The sequence below is a fragment of the Rhineura floridana genome, chromosome 14 (assembly GCF_030035675.1).
Source record: "Rhineura floridana isolate rRhiFlo1 chromosome 14, rRhiFlo1.hap2, whole genome shotgun sequence".
NCBI lineage: Eukaryota > Metazoa > Chordata > Lepidosauria > Squamata > Rhineuridae > Rhineura > Rhineura floridana.
This window is the reverse complement of record NC_084493.1, coordinates 23,891,426-23,910,921: the sequence shown is the minus strand read 5'-3', so window position 1 is coordinate 23,910,921 and position 19,496 is coordinate 23,891,426. Positions and strand designations below refer to the sequence as shown.

Below are 19,496 nucleotides of genomic sequence, written 5' to 3'. Positions count from 1 at the left end.
CATCCTTAGGCTAAGTGTTTCTCAGGATAAAGTCCCAGTATGAGCCAAGACTGCACTGTCTCCAGCTGTGGCTCATTGCTCTTTGTTCTGTAGCTGGCAGTAGAGGCAAGAGAGTCAGCATGAAGTGGAACCCAACACAGCTGTGAAGGAGCCTGTCAGTTGCATATAAGGCCCCCAGGGTCCTCTCTGGCTATCATAGATTGTTCTATAAGCAGGCAGAATGGGACTCTCCAGCTATCTTAGTGGTATGCTTTTGTGCTTAGCAATCGGTGTGGTGGAGCCTTCCAGCCCTTGGGATGATCTGGATTGGAGATCTCCTTCCAGAACCGTCCCCCCACTGAGACAGCCCTATGGCTATGTTTTATCTCAGTCTTCTCCCTGGGCTTGGGTGGATGTTTCTCAGCCTAGGGTCTTGTCCAACCTGAACCCTGTTACTGCGCAGTGTGAGGAGGCTCAGATTGTGGTAACTGTGAACAGGGACCTTTTTGGGACTGGGAGGCTCATCCAAGCTGCTGACCTAATTCTGGGCTCTCCTGGTTGCCGGTACACCTCTCTTGATGATGCCGCAAATGTGGTGATCTTTGAAGCTGGGCTTCATGAGTGTGGCAGCACTTTGCAGGTAAGGTGACCTTATGAAATGCATGTGTTGAGGGCTTTTCCTTCCTGTCCTGTTTTGTTGTAAAACAGCGAGCAAAATCTAACGAGCGAATAGGTAAAATAGGGAAGCTCTCTGTATTTCTGATGTTCAGGCTGTGAGTATATATTATTATTATTCAGTTTTATTCTTTATGTAAAACAGAAGTACATCATATGCAATGTTAAAGAGAAAAGAAAAAAGGAAGTAAAGAAATCCAGTATGGAATGAGAAAGGAAAATATGTGTTATAATCATATAATGCTGTTAGTGTTCTATGTCATTTGTTGCGAGGAAACAAATATTTCATGTTATACCTAACAAAGTATATTGATTTACATTTTTCCTGCATTGTGTTACACCAGTACATTTTAAAAGCACTCCACTTTTCCACACAACAATCATAAAATTGTCTGCTCAGTGGTAGAGTATGTGTTTTGCATGCAGATAATCCCAGGTTCAATCCCTACCCACCTCCAGGTGGGGCTGAAATTGACAATATCAGTTTATTCATGGTTAATTATGCAGTCTTCCAGTTTGGGAGTTCTTGCCTCTTTCCAGTCATAACATACAAATATTTATGCAGCAGTTAATAAACTAATAACAATTTTGTTAACTGTAAGAACACGAGCAGAGCTTCCTCTCAGCCTCAGAGGTAAACCTCCTCTGAATACTGCTTACCATGAAAACCCTATTCATAGGGTCGCCATAAGCAGAATCGACTTGAAGGCAGTCCATTCATTCATTCATTCATTCAAGAACATGATCTTTGATATATCTAAAGAGTGTTACTAATGGATCCACACAGAGCATTTCCTGTGTAAGTGCCGTTTTCTGTAGTTAAAAGAATACTGCCCTTAAGAGGGAGCTATTGGTGGGCTTGGGGGAACCCTGACACTTGCAGACATATGAACAAATGCTTTAAGAGAGGAATGCTAGATGAAGGAACAAAACCTTTCAGGAGGAATGGGATAGAGTGGTTGGGATCCTGAACCGGGAGTGCACTATGCTGCAACATTTTCTTGCAGGTCCCTGGTGCACTGTACATATGTTAGGCTGCAATCTAGTACACACTTACCTGGGAGTAAGTCCCATTGAGCCCAATGGAGCTTACTTCTGAGTAGACATGGATTGGATTGTAGCCTTAGAGCTTTAAACTCTTTATCTTGAATTGTCCATTCAGTTCAAACTTCTAAAAATGAAAGGAATGGGAATGATTGTCATTCTTTGCAGTCTGCAAATAGAATTTTAGTTTATTTGTCTTAAAATAAGCTCAAAGTTTATCACATTCTGGCTGGCATCCTGGAGTGGGGAAGTAACTTTTTAAAGAAAGAAGTGAATGCCAAATGCTGATGGTGTTACTGCTGCAGAGCCAGCAGGGTGACCAGCGTGTTCAGCTAGGACTGGAGATGTTCAAATCCCCACTCATCCGCGAAGCCCACTATGTGATTTATTTGTGTGTGTGTGTGTATTAAAGCTGAGATTGTTGTATTTATAATTGCATGTGTCAGTTGCCTAGAGTTGTTCTGTATTAAAAATGTAAATATATACTGCATTCAAATCTATTCTGACCTATGGCAACCTATAGGGTTTTAATGAGGCTGAGAGGCAGTGACTGGCCCAATGTCACCAAGTGAGCTTCATGGCTATGTTTGGATTCAAACCCTGGTCTCCCAGGTTGTAGCCAACACCTTAACCACGACACCACACTGGGTCTCATGTATTAAGCAACACATAATAATGTCTACCTCACAGGGGTGTTCTGAGGATGAAATGGGGCTGTCTACTACCCTGGGTTCATTGGAGGAAGCAATGTAATTCATAAACAAGCTATGTAAGATTCACATTCTACAATTTTTCAGGATGCACAAGACATCTTGTGTTTGTCGGATGTGTGCCCAATGTGTCAAGTGGTTCTAGGTTCTTTCTGCTAATCTACTTAAGCAACGCACAGGGCCAGCTCTAGATCTGCATGGACCCCTTACCATGCCCCCTCCATTACAATAGGTGGAGTGGGTGAGCTCCCTGGCTCATTGCATCTCCCCTCCCTTGCATGTAGAAAATTGTGTTTTGGTGTGTGAAACCTCCCCGCATACACAGCGCTGGAGAGGAAGAGGAGGAGCTGGTGGCACAGCTGGCAGAAGCATCACCAGGAAGGAGGGGGGCAGTGGTGATGCGATACTAGGCAACTTGCTGCTGCCCATTTTTACTGCCTGTTGCCTGCCAGTGTAGGTCAGTTTCAGTTGAGTGATACAGGTCTATAAATGTCCAGGACATTAATAGTTTTTTTCCACCCATAAAGCAGGGGTGGGGAACCTTTTTTGGCCTGGTGGGCCATATCTTTATTCCCCCACACACCTGCAGCCCCACCTGCCAATAACACCCACTGTCAGGATGACATTAGGTAACTGACAGGTGGATGATCCCACCCGCCTGCCAAAGCTGGCCCATGGGGGTGGGGAGAGGGCTCTGCTTCACCAGCCCGTTCCCCTCAGGAAGCACACTGCCAAAGCGGCATCCAGCAGGATGGACTCCCTTGGCTACCAGCTGATAGGAAAGTATGGTGAGGGGAAAATGGCTTCTTGGGTCAAATTAGACCCACTGGCAGGTCAAGACTGGCCCATGGGCTGGAGGTTCCCCAGCACTGCCATAGAGAAATACATTATTCTTCATGAAAGATCTGTGAGCAAGAAAACCAGGCACCTGCATTATTTCCCTCTGATCCCTATTAAAAGAATTTAAAAGGTCTGGAAACTAGCAGGGAAAATGGAAATGGACTGCCTTCAAGTTGACCCCGACTTATGGCTACCTTATGAATAGGGTTTTCATGGTAAGTGGTATTCAGAGGGGGTTTCCCATTGCCTCCCTCTGAGGCTAGTCCTCTCCAGCTGGCTAGGGCCTGATCAGCTTGTCAAAGCTGCACAAGCCAGCCCCTTCCTTGTCCGCAACTGCCAGCTGGGGGGCAACTGGGCTTCTTGGGACTATGCAGCTTGCCCACGGCTACACAGGTGGCAGGGCACGTAACCCCTGAGCCACTCACTGTGGGGGTGATCTTTAGCTGGCCCTTGACACCTGGGAGACACGAGCGCGGATTTGAACTCACAGCCAGGCTCTCCTCCCCACTGTGGAAGACCATAAAGCAGGTGCCTGGTGCATCTCTTTAGTGGAGAGCATTCCACAGCTGGAGTGTCACCACCGAGAAGGTCCTTTCCGCTATAGCTACCCACTGTACCTCAACAGGTGGGTGTACATGCAGATGGGCCTCTGAGGATGGTCTCAGGTTGTGGGTTAGGTCCTTGTGGAAGAAAGTAACCCTTCAGGTAAACTTCCTCTTAGGGTTTTTCTGTCTGTGAAAGGAGAATTACTACTACTGATCAACAGTAACCGGTATAACACAGCTTTGGATTTCACCCTTAATAGGGAATATGTCTTGTGGCTTGTGATGGAATGATGACAAACACTGGATGTGATATTTATTTCAAGGAAGGTGTTGTCCTTATATAAAGCAGCTACAGACTCTAGAGCAGCCTTCACCAACCTGGTTTCCTCCAGATGTTGTGGATTACAAACTCCCATCTGTCATAGTCAGCACAGCTATTGTCCACAACATCTGGAGTGCACCAGTTTCGTGAAGGCTGTTCTAAAGCTATCTTTGGCACTTCTCTTTGCAGATGACTCCAGACTCTCTAGTTTATAGAATAAGCCTCTACTATAGTCCTAACCCTGGAAGTAATACTCTCATCATCAGAACCAGCCCAGCTGAAGTTCCTATTGAGTGTCACTATCCAAGGTAAGGGGGGGGGGGTCCCCTCTGATCACTCCTTCCCTAGGATTGTTACTTAGAGAACTGGTTGAGTAATGTGTTAGCAGAGTCCAGAGAGAAAAGAAATGGATAGTATTTTACTGAAGGTAAACTGAACAGTACATGTAACTTGAGAAACGGGAGGCAGTGATGGCCACCACTTGGTCGTCTTTAAAAGAGGATTAGACAAATTCATGGAGGATAAGGCTATCAATGACTACTAGCCATGGTTGGAGGCAGTATGCTTCTGAATATCAGTTGCTGCAAACTGCAGGAGGGGAGAGTGCTCTTGTGCTGAGGTGCTGCCTGTGGGATTCCCACAGTGGGCTATTGGCATGATCCAGCAGGCTATTCTTATTTTCTTAAAACAAAGAGGGTTGTCTTTCTCGTATCAGGCATACACAGGAAAACTCCTTCAGAACCACGTTCCAAGTGTCAAATCTGAACCATCTTCTTCACTGATAGCTAGCATCCAGCTGGCTAGAACTTCCCGTGAGACTGCTCTCATCCAGACTAATAACAGAATTAACTTCTTATGGAACTGACTGAATGGTCCTGCTGTTGTACGTCCAATGTAACTGAGACTTCCCTTTCAGGAAAGACAATGTAAGCAGTAAGGCCATTAAGCCGACGTGGGTTCCCTTCAGCTCTACCATTTCTGCAGAAAATAGGTTGGCCTTCTCACTGCGTCTAATGAATGGTAAGTGGCAGCCTTAGTAAAATACCATCCACTCCATAAGTTAGTGGTGAGCAACCTTTTTCAGCCTGAGGCCTGCAATCCCTTCTGGGTGATGTTCCAAGGGCCATATGCCAGTGGTGGGTGGAGCAATGAATGCAATTCTTACTGTTGTACAGTAGGCTAATTTTTATACACACTCGTACTTCCCTCTCTATTCTCCATCCAGGGGAGCAGAGGCATCATCAGAGTTCAAGGTTCATTCCAGCTGGGCAAAACTACTTGCTGTTGAGGAGTGTGGCCTGGGGAGATTTCTGAGGGCCAGATAGAGAGGCTGGAGGGCCACACTTGCCCCCTCAGGCTGAGGATCCCTACTCCTGCCACACATCAAGGAATGGGAGCCTGTGGCCCTCTCTAGATGTAGTTGGACTCCCATCACCCATCATCTCTGATCGTTGCCCATGCTCCCTAGGGCTTATGGTTGTTGGAAGTGCAGCAACATTTGGGAGGGCCACAATTCTCCATCCCTGCACAGCATAGATAGTAGTTAGCTCAACTGGGCTCTAACCAATTTAATACCCAGGCACTACAAAAATGTTAGATGAAATCCTCAAGCCTGGAGGCCGTCAGGCTGTCTGGGAAAGTTCAGATCAGTAATGCTGTCATAAAGACTAGCATCAGGGCAGCAGAAACTAGCCAGCCCCCCTTCTTGATTAGAACCAAGTTACATGGTCTTCTAGCCATGGGGTGCACCAACTCCCTATACACATGGTAGCCTAGAATGCTTCTCCCTGATGTGCTAGTTCTGTGTATGCATCGATGTTCAGTGGAGGAGCACTCAAATGTGTAACCTTACCCTGCCTGCAATGGTATAGCCCAGCAACCAGTACACTGCCCAGGTGATGTAGGGAGAGGTTACAGTTTGGTGATGGAGCACATATTTTGCATTCAGATTGTCCCAAGTTCAGTCCCCAACATCTCCAGTTAGCAGGGGATTGGGGTGGGGATGGAAAGAGAAAGGGAGGGAGACCTCTGCTGGAGAGTTTTCCCAGTTTAGCAATTACTGCATACTGCATTAGGGATGGAGAACCTTTGGCCCTCCGGATGTTGTTGGATTCCAACTCCCATTGGCCCCAGCACATGTCCAGTGGTCAGAGATGGAGGAAGCACCAGACTGCAGGGGCCCTTAGCTCTGCAACCTGATGTTGGCTTGGATCGTGGAGTGGGAGCTATACTTGCCCAGCCCAGCAGCAGGTGCCCCTCTCAGCGTGAGAGGCCATCAGCTGGTGCCCAACCTGGCTGACTGCTGGTGCTAGCCCTGGGAGTTGTAGTCCAGTAGTATCTGGAGGGTTGCAGCACATCCCTGGGCTAGATGGATGATTCTTTATTTGAAGCACTTGTACCCTGATCTTCAATGAAAAGGCTCCCAGACTCAAAGTAGCTTGCATACAGTCAGTTAAAGGAACATCGCCCCCGCCTGCAGGCTAAGTCTAAAAGCCATGACACAAAAGGGGGAAAAATCAGATGGGGAGGAAAGCAATCTTGGTCACCGGTTGTTACAAGTCCTGAGCCTTAAAACAGCTGCTTGGTGGCAGTGGTGGGGAAGCTTCACCGGATGAGCTATTGTCTATAGAATTGTTACAGGCTTGGACATCTTGCCAGAGGGTAGGGGGAGCTGGCAACTGCCTCTTTGGCACAGAGCAACCATGGCTTTTCTGTTCTGTTGACACCTGCGGTCTCCATTCAGAAGCACTTCTGTGGCCTCCAGATGTTGGTGGATTCTAGCTCCTGTCAGGGGAGATGGAAGTTATAGACCAATGATGTCTGGAGGGGCGGAGGTTCTCCATCCCTGTATGAAAACTTGCCTTCCAGATGACTGGAGTGCGGAGAGAACCACTAACAGGTACCAACTGGGAGATGCCATGCACATCCAGGCTGATGTCAACACGGAGAACCACGTTGCTTTGAGGCTCTTCATTAGCACCTGTGTGGCCACCGTGAGCCCAGACAGAGACTCTTCTCCCAGATATGCCTTAATTGACTTCAATGGGTAAGAGTGTCCTATTTGCCAGGATCTCCAGGTTGCATTAATTTCTCTTGCTGCAGACTAGTGGCGCAACATTGGTAATCATATGTTGTGTCTTAGATGCCTAGTTGATGGGAGATCAGAGGACTCCAGTTCAGCCTTTGTGTCCCCAAGACTTAGAGAAGATTCGCTCCAGTTCACAGTTGATGCCTTCAGATTCACAGGAGACCTCCGAGACTTGGTGAGACATTACTGAACGTATCAAGCTTCCTGAGCCTGGCCGAAGAGGAATCCCACTTGTTTTTTTCTTTAGCTGAGAAGATGCAATATTTCAGGGGTTGGGTGCCTCCAGCCTGTGGCCTAATTAATCCCACCAGGTTTTCCCATTTGGCTCGTGAGGCCATTTTTACCAAGCCATGCCCACCTGCCCTAAAGGTAAGGCAGGGAAAGGTGGGCTAGGATGAAAGTGCCTTTGCAAGCACTGCCAATCAGCTGAATGTTGGCGCTTGGGAAGCAGAGCTTGGAAAAGTTACTTTTTTGAACTACAACTCCCATCAGCCCAATCCAGTGGCCATGCTGGCTGGGGCTGATGGGAGTTGTAGTTCAAAAAAAGTAACTTTTCCAAGCTCTGTTGGGAAGTGCTGTGCAAGGGGCTTTTCAGGTATCGCCAATCAGCTGATTGACAGTGCCTCCTTTACTCTCATTGCTAGAGAGGCTGTACTGTGTGCTATGGCTTTCACATAGGACTACATGCTGTGTTCCTTGGTTTAACATTACAACCAGGAAGAAATAGCTTATTGGTCTCTGTGAAGCCAGTGTTGTGCAGTGCCTTGAGCCTGGAGGGGAACATGTGGCTTTCCAGATGTAGTTACTTGAACTCTCATCGTCCCTGGTCGTTGACCCAGCTGCCTGGTCCTGATGGGTGTTGGGGCCCAACAATTTCTGGAGGGCTACAGGTTCTCCAGTCTTGCCATAACCTGCCAGTGATCTTCCAAAGGAAACCAAACCTGGGTGAATGCTGCACCCCTGAACTCCTAAACGCTTGGAGGAAGTGGGACAAGGGAAATGGTGTTATACCATTTGTGTCTGATCAAGTGTAGTGACTTGTGGTGTATACCATCTGCTTGGAGAGCAGTATTGCAAAGATGGGGAGCCTATAGTCCTCCAGTTGTTGCTGGACTCCCAAATCCCATCATCCCTGAGTGTTGGGCATGCTAGTTGCAGCTGATGGGAGCTGGGAGTCCAGCAACATCTGCAGGGCTTCATATTCCCAGTCCCTACAGTAATGAGTTTGTCCTTCTCTTCCCCCCATCCCCAGGTCTATATTACCTGTCACTTGAAAGTCACAGCAGCTGATCAGCCCCTTGGGCCTCTGAACAAGGCTTGCTCTTTCAACAAAGCCAGGAACAGGTGAGGAAAGCGAGTGAGAGCTATGGAGGGCAGGACTGTTGGAGAAGCTGAGGACAACTTTGCAGGAGTAACTCTGTCCCCACCCACTTCCCTACAGCTGGTCACCAGTTGAAGGTGTGGTAGACATCTGCAGCTGCTGTGAGACAAGGAACTGTGACTCGCCTGGAGGCCAGTCTGGCAGGATTAATCCCTGGTGGAGAGGGTCAGGACAGCGCTTTCAGCGAGATGCTGCTGTTCTCATGCATGGTAAATTCTGTGTTCAGAGCAACTTGTGGAACTGGGGTGGGGGAGAGACTCCAGCCTGTGTGGCCTACCCCTCTGGCCTTCCCCCCTGTTACAGTAGCTAGGATTGAGGGGAAAAAAGCTTTATATCCCTCCGATTTTTCATACCTTAATGCAACACGGAAGACATTTTCAGAGCAGGTGGCAGTACATTGGTATGGAAGGGTAACCTTCCCCTCTGTGTTGCAGACTCCTTGCTATGAATGCTTGCATGTAGATTTTATTTATTATTATTTATTTAATTAATTTATATCCTGCCCTTCCTCCCAGAAGGAGCCCAGGGCGACAAACAAAAGCACTAAAAACTCTCTAAAACATCTGAAAGACTTTAAAACATATTAAAACAAAACATATTTAAAAACCTCTTTTTCTTTTTAGAAAAAAATCTTTAAGAATCTTAAAGTAATTCAAGCACAGCTGCAGACTGGTATAAGGTCTCTACTTAAAGGGCTTGTTGAAAGAGGAAGGGCTTCAGTAGGCACTGAAAAGATAACAGAGATGGTGCTTGTCTAATATTTAAGGGGAGGGAATTCCAAAGGGTAGGTGCCACTACATTAAAGGTCTGCTTCCTATGTTTTGTGGAATGCACCTCCTGATAAGATGGTATCTGCAGGAGGCCCTCACCTGCAGAGCATAGTGATTGACCGGGTATATAAGGGGTAAGACGATATTTCAGGTATCCTGGTCCCAACCTGCATATGGCTTTGTACACCAAAACAAGAACCTTGAACTTGGCCTGATTTGGGGGCCCATCTTCTATGGACATGCTGCCCCTGGAAGTTTAGTGATGGGCGAAGGCAGTCTTTGTACTGAAAATGTCTCCCCACCTTGGTCATGGGAACATAGAGTTGGAGGGATCTTTGTAGTCCACGGGTAGGGACGCTTTTCCAGTCTGAGGGCTGCATTCCCTTGGGGAACCCTCTGGAGTCCACATGCAAGTGGTGGGTGGAGTATATATGATTCTTATCGAAACATAAGCAGAGCCCTGCTGGATCAGGCCAATGGCCCATCTAATCCAGCATTCTGTTTTCACAGCGGCCAGCCAGATGTCTATGATAAGCCTGCAAACAGGACCTGTGTGCAAGAGCATTCTCCCCTTCTGCAGCTTCTGGCAACTGGCATTCGGAAGCATATTGCCTCTGTTCATGGAGGGGAGAGCATAGCTATCGTGTTTAGCACCTATTGATAGCCTTATTCTCCATTATCTTTGTACATTAGTCTGCATTCTAGCCATACAGGTCAATGCACCCACCACTTCCTCCCTCCAAGAGGGGTCATCACAGTTCAAGAATGAATTCCAATTTGGTAGAAAGATTTGAGAAGGGTGTGGAGGAGGGTTGATGAGTGTGTCCTAGGGAGAGGGCTGAAGGCCAGATGCATATGCCTGGGAGGCCTTCATTTGTCTCCCTTTCCTGGGCCCTGAGGTTTCCCAACCCCTGTTGTAGGCTATCCAGTCAACCTCCCTGTGCGACACAGGAGATCCAGTGCTGTAGAGCATCTCCCAGGCATGGCTGCTCAGCTTCTGCTTGAAGTTCTCCAGCTTGGGAGAGCCACCTTAGGCAACTGTTCCATTTCCACTGCTCTTACTATCCAAGAGGTTTCTCCTGATGTTCAGCCAAAACCCTAACCTCCTGTAACTTAATCCCATTAGATGTAGTCCTCTGTTGCCAACCTGACTGCATCTTGGATGTCTGGATTGGTTTACAATTGTCCCATAGGAGGAAGAATACTAAAATGAGCTGGACTTGAACTGGATTAAACTAGTTTCTGTTTACTTTTACAGGAGACTCATCTTCTGTGGGAAGAGCAGAGGCTGATGTTGTGATAGGACCTGTTGTCCTGGATGCCCAAAAAACTTCAGTGCACCTTCCTGAAAACCAAAGGACATCAGGGCTAATGACAAAAGGTAAGGTCATAGTTTGGTGGCAGAGCACCTTCTTTCCATGCAGAAAGTCCCCCTGTTCAATTCTGAGCATTTCTAGGTAGGGCTGGAAAAGACCACTGCCAATTGTAACAGGTAATAGTTGGCTAGATAAATAGTCTGATCTTGTAAAAGGTAACTTACAGTGGAATCCTAACCATGTCTACTCAAAAGTAAGCCCCTCCTGAGTTTGATGGGGCTTACTCCCAGATAAGTGAGCTTCAGATTGCAGCCTTAGATGGTCCATATTTTCCAAGGCAGCTACATTAACCATTTAAAGTGCTTTGATGGTTGCACTTTGCTAGGAGACAGTCAACAGGCTTGACCTTGCAAGTTCTGTAGGGAACTGCAGCTGCTAGGCATTGCAGGTCAGTAGGGCACAAATGGAAGGACCATATGACCTTTAAGAGTCTGGGAAGGGTGAAGGTGTAGCCCTTCACCATCTGTCTTCAGCATTTGATGGGTGAACATGGCCTTTCCAGGTCATGCAAGATCAGATCTAAAAGTGATACTGTCTTTAAGGATGTTCTGCAATGAGAAATTGAATGATGCTGCTCCTCCTGGCCAACAATAGCTCTACCACAGAGTAGAAACTTGCAGGTTTCATAGTAGTAGGACAGTGGCAGAGCACATGCTTTATATGCAGAAGGGCCCAGGTTCAATATTCAGTTGTTGGGAACCCTAGAAAGCTGCTGCCAATCACCGAAGGCAGTATTGAGCTGGATGGACCTATCGCCTGACTTGGTATAAGGCAGCTTCTTATGTTCTATAGCTCAGGGGTGCAGAACCTGTGGCCCTCCAGATGTTGCTGGACTATAGCTCTCATCCTCCCTGGCCCCTGCCCATGCTACGTGGGCCTGATAAGAGCTAGAAATCCAGCAGTAGCTAGAGTGCCATGGGTTCAAGCACTACCCACTATTGTGGGTAGGAAACAGAGATGGAGTTCAAATGAAAGAGCTCAAGTGTCAACAAATGTGCACATGGAAAAATTGTATCTGTGATCCATGTGGGCATTAATAATCTGTTGTGTACACAGCCCTAGAGTTGCACAGGCACAATGGACTCAGTGTGCACTGTTTCTCACTAATTAATCTTTGTCAGGTACCCATGAGATGTCTGTGCTTACAGTGATGGGGCTGACCATAGCAGCTGTCTTCCTCTCTTTGGCCTCAGTGATTTTGGGATTTCTCTTTGCCTGCAAGAAAAGGAGCCACTCCAATACTATTCTAATGACGGAACTATCTTGACCAGTTGTATCAAATAAAATGGGTGGACTTGAGTGTGGCTTGTCTACTGTAATGGCTGGGGGAGTATGTAAGAAAGGCATTGCTTAATGTCTTGAGGCAGAGGTGGCCAATGGAGTGGCTGGAATCTGTTGGTCTACAGTGTCCATCAGCACTGGTCAGCATGACAAATAGCTGGGGATGATGGGAGTTGTAGGCCAGTGACTTCTGGAGAGCCAGAGGTTTCCTCTCTGGGGAACGGGATGTAGCTCAGTGGCAGAGCATCTGCCTTGCATGCAGAAGGTCCCAGGTTCAATCCCCAGGATCTCCTGGTAGGACTGGGAGAATGCTTGCCTGAGATACTGGAGACCCGGTGCCAGTCAGTGTAGAAAATACAGAGCCAAGGGGCTGATTTGGTATAAGACAACTTCCTATGTTCTACTCCTAAATTAAGAGTGATGAGTACATTGAGGAGCTAAGTATTGCATGTAAACAAAGATCTCCAAGTCGGCTACTGTACAGACAGTGGAGGCTGGTCCAATAGGGTGAGTGGGGCACTGCTTCTTCCTTCTTAGTCTCTATATTGCACTTGCAGAACTCAGGAGTAGGCTGGGAACAAAATCAGAATGACTTCTCTTTGTTTGTCATTGGCTCTGACTCCATCTACTGTTGGCGTCCGGCCTTACACCCTACTAGTCTCAATAGGCACCAGCCATCACGGGGTGCAGATGGAGTGATCTGCACATCTGTGCTTTTAAAAAGAAAAAAAAATGGTGGCACTGACAGCCACCTCCCATACCTAAATTACTAAAAGTGCAGGAACTCTTTCCTCTAGGAGTTCGCAAAATGCACTAATATGAGTCCTTGATGTCTGGAGTGACCAGACTGAAGAAACTCTGTTAGAACTTTTTTTTAGCCCTTGAAAAGATGCAGGCATGAGAATCTGACCACCACAATATTCTCCAGACCACGGGACATCTCAAGTGGGTAGGCTTGTAGTTTTAGCAACACTGCTGAGTGTGTGTGTGATCTCTGTGGCCACTGAAAGAAGAGGAAATGGCCAGTTAAACAAAGTGTGGGGCCGGTCCTTCTGTTTCTCTTCCCTCAGTTATAAGATGCTGTTTCTTCCCCTTCTAGAGCAGGGGTGGGGGGAACTTTTGGCCCTCCTGATGTTGAACTACAACTCCCATCATCCCTGGCCATTGGCCATGTGTGCTAGGGCTGCTGGGAATTGTAGTTTAACAATATCTGGAGAGCCAAAGATCCCCATCCTGCTCTAGAACATTGCAACTACTCTCTAACCCTAAATTTTAGGAACAGGAGCTGTTGTCCTCTTATCTGTTCTACTGAATTATACAAGCTTTCTGTCTACAGCTTAAGATGCTAAAAGCCAAGGTTGTATTGGTCCTTATTCTGCCGCGGACATTGTTGGTGTTGATGACTGCCTGTCGTGTAGGACTAGAATAACATGTGCATATTCATATAATCCATATGGCTGATCAACCAAATGTAGGAAGAATTAATGGAAAGAGTTGATATCAGGCTTAGCACAGAATCATAGCTAAAAGTAGTTAGGACTTACAAAATAAGCAGAAGTGGTTCTTGACACAGAAGTGATAGTGCTTGGGTAAGAGCTTTGTTTAAAATATGATGAGCCCACATTTTCAGCAGCCTGCTTAGATCAGGGTTTTCAGCAGGACAGTCAGACAAATGTCTAAGTTAAGAGAGAGAGAAGGGCAGTGGGGTATGTATGTGGGGTGTGAGACATAAGATGTATGTGTTGGAAGACAAAATCTGTTTGGTTCAAATGAAATAGAAACAGTTTAGTTATATACTCTGCTAAGAGATAGATTTTGCAAAGCAGAACGAGACTTAACCAACCCTCATACAGACTAGCTAAATAAAAGCAACAGTGACAGTCTTCTTTGCTAAAAATATTACGAGAGGTTGTGAGTAAACATTCTTATGTTCAGGAAACATAGGCTCTAGCTTGGAGAGAAATGATAGAAATAGATAGTAAATTTTAGTTCATGGTTGAGATTGTTGGGAAAGGAACCTGTGGAGAATCTGTGAATAAGAGAACATCATCTCTTAACAAAGAAGAAAAAAGGGGGAAATGACACCTGTCAACAGGAAATTACATCACAGTAAATAAGCATGGAGGTGTCCCCAAATTCTGGCTAGAAGGGACATCTCCCTATTAAAAGCATGCAAGCTTGCTTATTCCAACAAAATCTCCTTATGATCTTGTCTGGAAATAAAGTAAAAGCAGGGCAAGAAATTGAATTAGAGATTATCACTGAAGGGAAAGATGAAAAAAGAGAAGGAGCCAATCTAATAGACACCCCAAATTTGAATGGAAATGGTTAAAGGGAATCAGAGGTTTGGTCTGATAGTACCAGCGGCAGCTTGCACAAAGCTTATGCAGATATTAGATTGTTTGCTGTTTCTGTTTGAATAACTGCCCCGCAAACAAATTGAGACGTTGCACAGTTGCTTGAAAGGTAGGACTAAAACCTGGAGCGGATTCTGCTGTCCCACTGTCACAGAGCCACCAGCCACCATCAGTCACTGTCAGTATTTTGTGGAAGAGATTCAAGCATAAACTTAGACTTGTGCATTTAGAGTACTCTGTCAGTCTAGTGTAACAAATGCAGTTTTAAAAAAGGGAATAGACTTTTTGCAGTTAGGAAAGTGACTGGGAAATGCACTGAAAAGTGTGGGATGAACAAATGATGAATGGGAGGACATATAAACAACCAGCAAGCAAATTGGGATGCTTATTTGTAAATAACTGCCCTTTAAACAAATCAGAACAGAAAGAACAAAAAAAGCATGAGTTTCATGCAAACAAATCCGGACGAATGCTTAATAAATAGGTCACCTGGAGGAGCCCTGAATGGAAGAGGGAAAACATGGAAAAGAAGCTAAATATGTTCAGGAGGACCTGGGGTTGGACTTGGACCCTGCCCATCTGGACCAGGATGTTTGAGGTGATTGGAAGTCACCCATGTGAATGCAAGCTAAGAGGCCATTGCACCTAAGAACCAATGTCTTTGTATATGTTGCTTATTCTTTTCTGTGTATCTGTTGCAGTTGCAGCTTAATAAAACTTATAATGTTATTTGAACTGGCTTGATCTGTCATTACCTGGCAGGAAGATGCTGATGGATTCCAGGAGTGCAAAGAAGGTGGTGGGATCCCTGCAAAAATGTGCTGGGCCAAAGTTTAAATGAGATCTCATCACAAAAAAGTTCTACACTAGCTTGAGTGTCTAGCTTGCTGTAGTTGCCAACTGTCTCACAGCTTCAGGGTGTGCTCCGTTTGGCTGCCGGCTCAGCAGGCTGGAGCAGAACTTCAGCAGATGAAGCTCTTTGTGAGAATTGCATCCTGATGGTAGGGCAAACGTCATGGCGAATTCTGCTTGGCATGTAGCTCTTGAAGGCATAAAGAGAGCCAGGAACAGAAGAATGAGCATGTTTGCCAATGCATTTATTTATTTTATTTATTTAATTTAATTTATATACCGCCCTAAGCCAAAAAGGCTCTCTGGGCGGTGTACATAAGAGATAAAACAAGCACAATATATAAATACAATAAGTATAACAAAATCAAATATCAAAACAAACAATAACAAAGAACCAACAATGCCAAAATACAATAATGAAAATACTGATAAAATACACTATAAAATACAATTTAAAATACACTTCAAAATGCCTGGGAGTATAAAAAGGTTTTCACCTGGCGCCGAAAGGATAGCAGCGTCGGCGCCAGGCGTACCTCATTGGGGAGACTATTCTACAGTTCGGGGGCCACTACCGAAAAGGCCCTAGTTCTAGTCACAACCCTCCGGGCTTCTCGATGGGATGACACCCGGAGGAGGGCCTTAGATGTTGAGCGCAGTGTACGGGTAGGTTCATATTGGGAGAGGCGTTCCACCAGGTATTGCGGTCCCATGCCGTGTAGGGCTTTATAGGTCAAAACCAGCACTTTGAATTTAGCCCGGAAACAAATAGGAAGCCAGTGCAGATGAGCCAGAACAGGTGTTATATGAGCAGACCTTCTGGTCCGCGTCAGTAATCTGGCCGCTTCATTCTGGACTAGCTGTAGTTTCCGAACTATCTTCAAGGGCAGCCCTACGTAGAGCGCATTGCAGTAGTCTAGCCTAGAAGTTACCAGAGCGTGAACAACTGAGGTGAGGTTGTCACTGTCCAGATAGGGACATAGCTGGGCTACCAGTCGAAGATGGTAGAAAGCATTCCGTGCCACCGAGGCCACCTGGGTCTCGAGAGACAAGGAAGGATCAAAAAGAACTCCCAAGCTACGAACCTGTTCCTTCAAGGGGAGTGTGACCCCATCAAGAACAGGATGAACATCCTCCATCTGGGCAGTGAAGGCACTCACCAACAGCGTCTCGGTCTTGTCAGGATTGAGCTTCAGTTTGTTAGCCCCCATCCAGTCCATTATCGCGGCCAGGCAACGGTTTAGCACGTTAACAGCCTCACCTGAAGAGGATGAAAAGGAGAAATAGAGTTGCGTGTCATCAGCATACTGATGACAACGCACCCCAAAACTCCTGATGACCGCACCCAGCGGCTGCATGTAGATGTTAAAAAGCATGGGGGACAGTACCGATCCCTGCGGGACTCCACAATGGAGAGTCCAGGGTGTCGAGCAATGTTCCCCAAGCACTACCTTCTGGTGGCGACCCACCAAGTAGGAGCGGAGCCACTGCCAAGCAGTACCCCCAACTCCCAACTCCGTGAGTCTTCCCAGAAGGATACCATGGTCGATGGTATAAAAGCAGCTGAGAGATCAAGGAGAATCAACAGAGTCACACTCCCCCTGTCCCTCTCCCGACAGAGGTCATCATACAGGGCGACCAAGGCTGTTTCAGTGCCAAAACCGGGCCTAAAACCGGATTGAAATGGATCAAGATAATCAGTGTCATCCAAGAGCCCCTGGAGCTGGCCGGCAACCACCCGCTCTAGGATCTTGCCCATTGCTCCAGGATCTTGCATTGGTACATAAAGTACTGGTTCCTTATCCTGAGCTTATACCTCTCATTTGGAGAACTTGTTTTAGTGTGTGTGTGGGGGAGATTTCTCAGCCTAAGGGCTACATTCCCTTCTTGGCAACCTTCCAGGGGCCACATGCCAGTGCTGGGTGGGGCCAGAGGTGAAAGTGGGCAGAACAACGACTGTGAAATTTACCTTTGTATGGAAGGCTGGTTTCTATCCCCCATTCAGGCAAATGAGAAGCATCCTCAGAGTTCAAGGGCACATTCCGGCCAGGCAAAACACTCAAGGAGGATGTGAAGCGGGACCAGCAATGGGTGTAGCCTGAGGAAAGTTCTGAGGTCCAGATTGAGAGGAATGGAGAGCTGCATTCAGTCTCTGGGCCTGAGATCCCCCCCCCATTTTATTTTTTCTCCCTCTCTCATAATACCAGAACTCGTGGACATTCAAAGAAGCTGAGTGTTGGAAGATTCAGGACAGACAAAGGGAAGTACTTCTTTGCGTAGCGCATAGTTAGACTATGCAGTTCGCTCCCACAAAAGGCAGTGATGGCCACCAGCTTGGATGGCTTTAAAAGAAGATTAGACAAATTCATGGAGGACAGGGCCATCACTGGTTACTGGCCATGATGGCTGTGCTCTTCCACCGTAGTCAGAGGCAGCATGCTTCTGAAAACCAGTTGCCGGAAGCCTCAGGAGGAGAGAATGTTCTTGCACTCGGGTCCCGCTTGCGGGCTTCCCCCAGGCACCTGGTTGACCACTGTGAGAACAGGATGCTGGACTAGATGGGCCACTGGCCTGATCCAGCACGCTCTTCTTATGTTCTTATTGTATTTTAATTATAGAGATTAGTGTCGTGACAAATTCAGAAGTGCAGGATTCCTTCATGATAATCATGCCACGTCCCCTCACTGCCACGTCCCCTCGCTTACTCTCCACATTCCTCAGTTCTTCACGCATGCAACTTCTCCCATAACAGATATCCCTAGGAGCCAACTGGCAGGAAAGGGGAGTGTGTTAGCTACTGAGAAGAGTCTTCTCAGTGGCTGACTAGCCTCCTTATACTCTGCTTGGCTCCAATCAGCAGGAAAAGACAAGGAAGCATGTTAGAAGACTCTTCTCAGCGGCCAACACACTCTCCTTTCATGCTGATTGGCTCATAGGACGATGGAGACTTAGGGACCCTGCTAGAACCATGCTCCCCCCAAAAGTAAAGGGTCTAAGACCCCCTGAGATCCTGGATGACTACACCCCAGATTACTGATGTTTAGTTTTAATGTTTGCATAAATGGTTTTTGTAAAAGGCTTAATAGGCTATGTTAACACTAAGCAGTAAATTAATAACAATAATAAAAATGTCCAACAGCTGGAGGGCCACAGGTGCCCTTTTCGTGGCTTACACCCATCATTTGTAGAAATCGGACAAGACTTGAATAGGTTTACAAAGCCTTAACTAAAATGCTGGCAGTAAACGAAGCCAACAAGGATCTCTTGGTCCCAGTGTTCCAAGCAACGTTAATCTGGAGGATTGCTTCTTGCAACCTCTGTGGAGTGCTATTCCCTTTTTTTTGGAGGGGGCAAGGGTTGACAATGTGTCCATGGTTCAGGTCTCTCTTCTGCGATGTGCAGGACATGCGTAGTGCTGACTTGCCATTACAGGCTTGTTGTGAAGACATCACAGCATCTGCAAACTACTTGGAGCATTCAGCACTGTGCAAATCTATTATGTCACTGCCTGTGCTTCAGAGAGGCCCCTTGAGGTCAGCTTAATGAATCTGATGCTGGGCCTGTTGTGGAGCTCTTGTTTTTATCCAGCAATGTTTATCCACCTTCCATTAAGAGGTTCTCCTGCCTTCCTGCTAGAATAGCTGCTGCTTAAGAAATTGACGAAATTGCTTGTGATGGCTTTTCCTCTGCTGCCACTTAGAGGTAGCATGTAGCATATTAAATAAGCAAAACAGTTGCTGTCCACTTAGAGGCTATGTGGTTTGTGGGATTTCTGTATGTACACCTTAACTGAAAAACATAGGAAACGGCTTTATACTGAGTCAGAGCATTGGTTCATCTATATCGATACTGGGTAGAGACACATTTACTGCTCTGCCAGTTCCAGTGCATCTCCACCTCTCTTTTCTGAAAATGGGGGCATGCGATGCTGGTTGCACCCTGCCCCTTTATACTGTAAACCTGGTTGGATCAGCTTGAGTGCATTTTTTTAAAAAGTCAGCTTCAAACAGATTTTGCAGCTGATTGGCAGGTCAACCCGTTGCCCCATCAAGTGTGGCCAATGGAAACGCATTGCTCTAGGCAGCTAGTGCTCATAGCCACAGAGTTGGAAGGGGCCTATAAGGCCGTAGAATCCAACCCCTTGCTTGATGCAGGAATCCAAATTAAAGCACACCTGAGAGGTAGCTGTTCAGTTGCCTCTTGAATCCTTCCAGTGTTGGAGAGCCCATCACCTCCCTAGGTCATTTGTCCCATTGTTGTACTACTCTAACAGGTT

The 19,496-nt window shown here is 46.6% G+C and overlaps 1 protein-coding gene across 2 annotated transcripts; it reads left to right on the top strand.

Moving 5' to 3' along the window:
- Nucleotides 1-178: 178 nt before the first annotated feature.
- Nucleotides 179-15,103, top strand: ZP3 (zona pellucida glycoprotein 3). 2 transcript variants are annotated; one of them, XM_061594901.1, is made up of 9 exons: nt 179-619; nt 4,305-4,423; nt 5,032-5,135; nt 6,984-7,161; nt 7,258-7,378; nt 8,456-8,547; nt 8,645-8,793; nt 10,613-10,735; nt 14,853-15,103. In XM_061594901.1, the coding sequence occupies exons 1-9, from the start codon at nt 221-223 to the stop codon at nt 14,870-14,872; spliced, it is 1,305 nt and encodes a 434-aa protein (XP_061450885.1). In that variant the 5' UTR covers nt 179-220; the 3' UTR covers nt 14,873-15,103. The 2 variants fall into 2 exon arrangements, with proteins under 2 accessions (XP_061450885.1, XP_061450884.1); XM_061594900.1 differs by lacking the exon at nt 14,853-15,103 and adding an exon at nt 11,852-12,029.
- The last annotated feature ends 4,393 nt before the right edge of the window (nt 15,104-19,496 follow it).

Coding starts and splice junctions, on each gene's coding strand:
- ZP3 (XM_061594900.1), top strand. CDS start 221: ATGGGACTCTCCAGCTATCTTAGTGGTATGCTTTTGTGCTTAGCAATC. Junction 7,379..8,455: donor CAGGAGACCTCCGAGACTTG/GTGAGACATTAC, acceptor CCCCATCCCCAG/GTCTATATTACCTGTCACTT. Junction 8,548..8,644: donor TTCAACAAAGCCAGGAACAG/GTGAGGAAAGCG, acceptor ACTTCCCTACAG/CTGGTCACCAGTTGAAGGTG.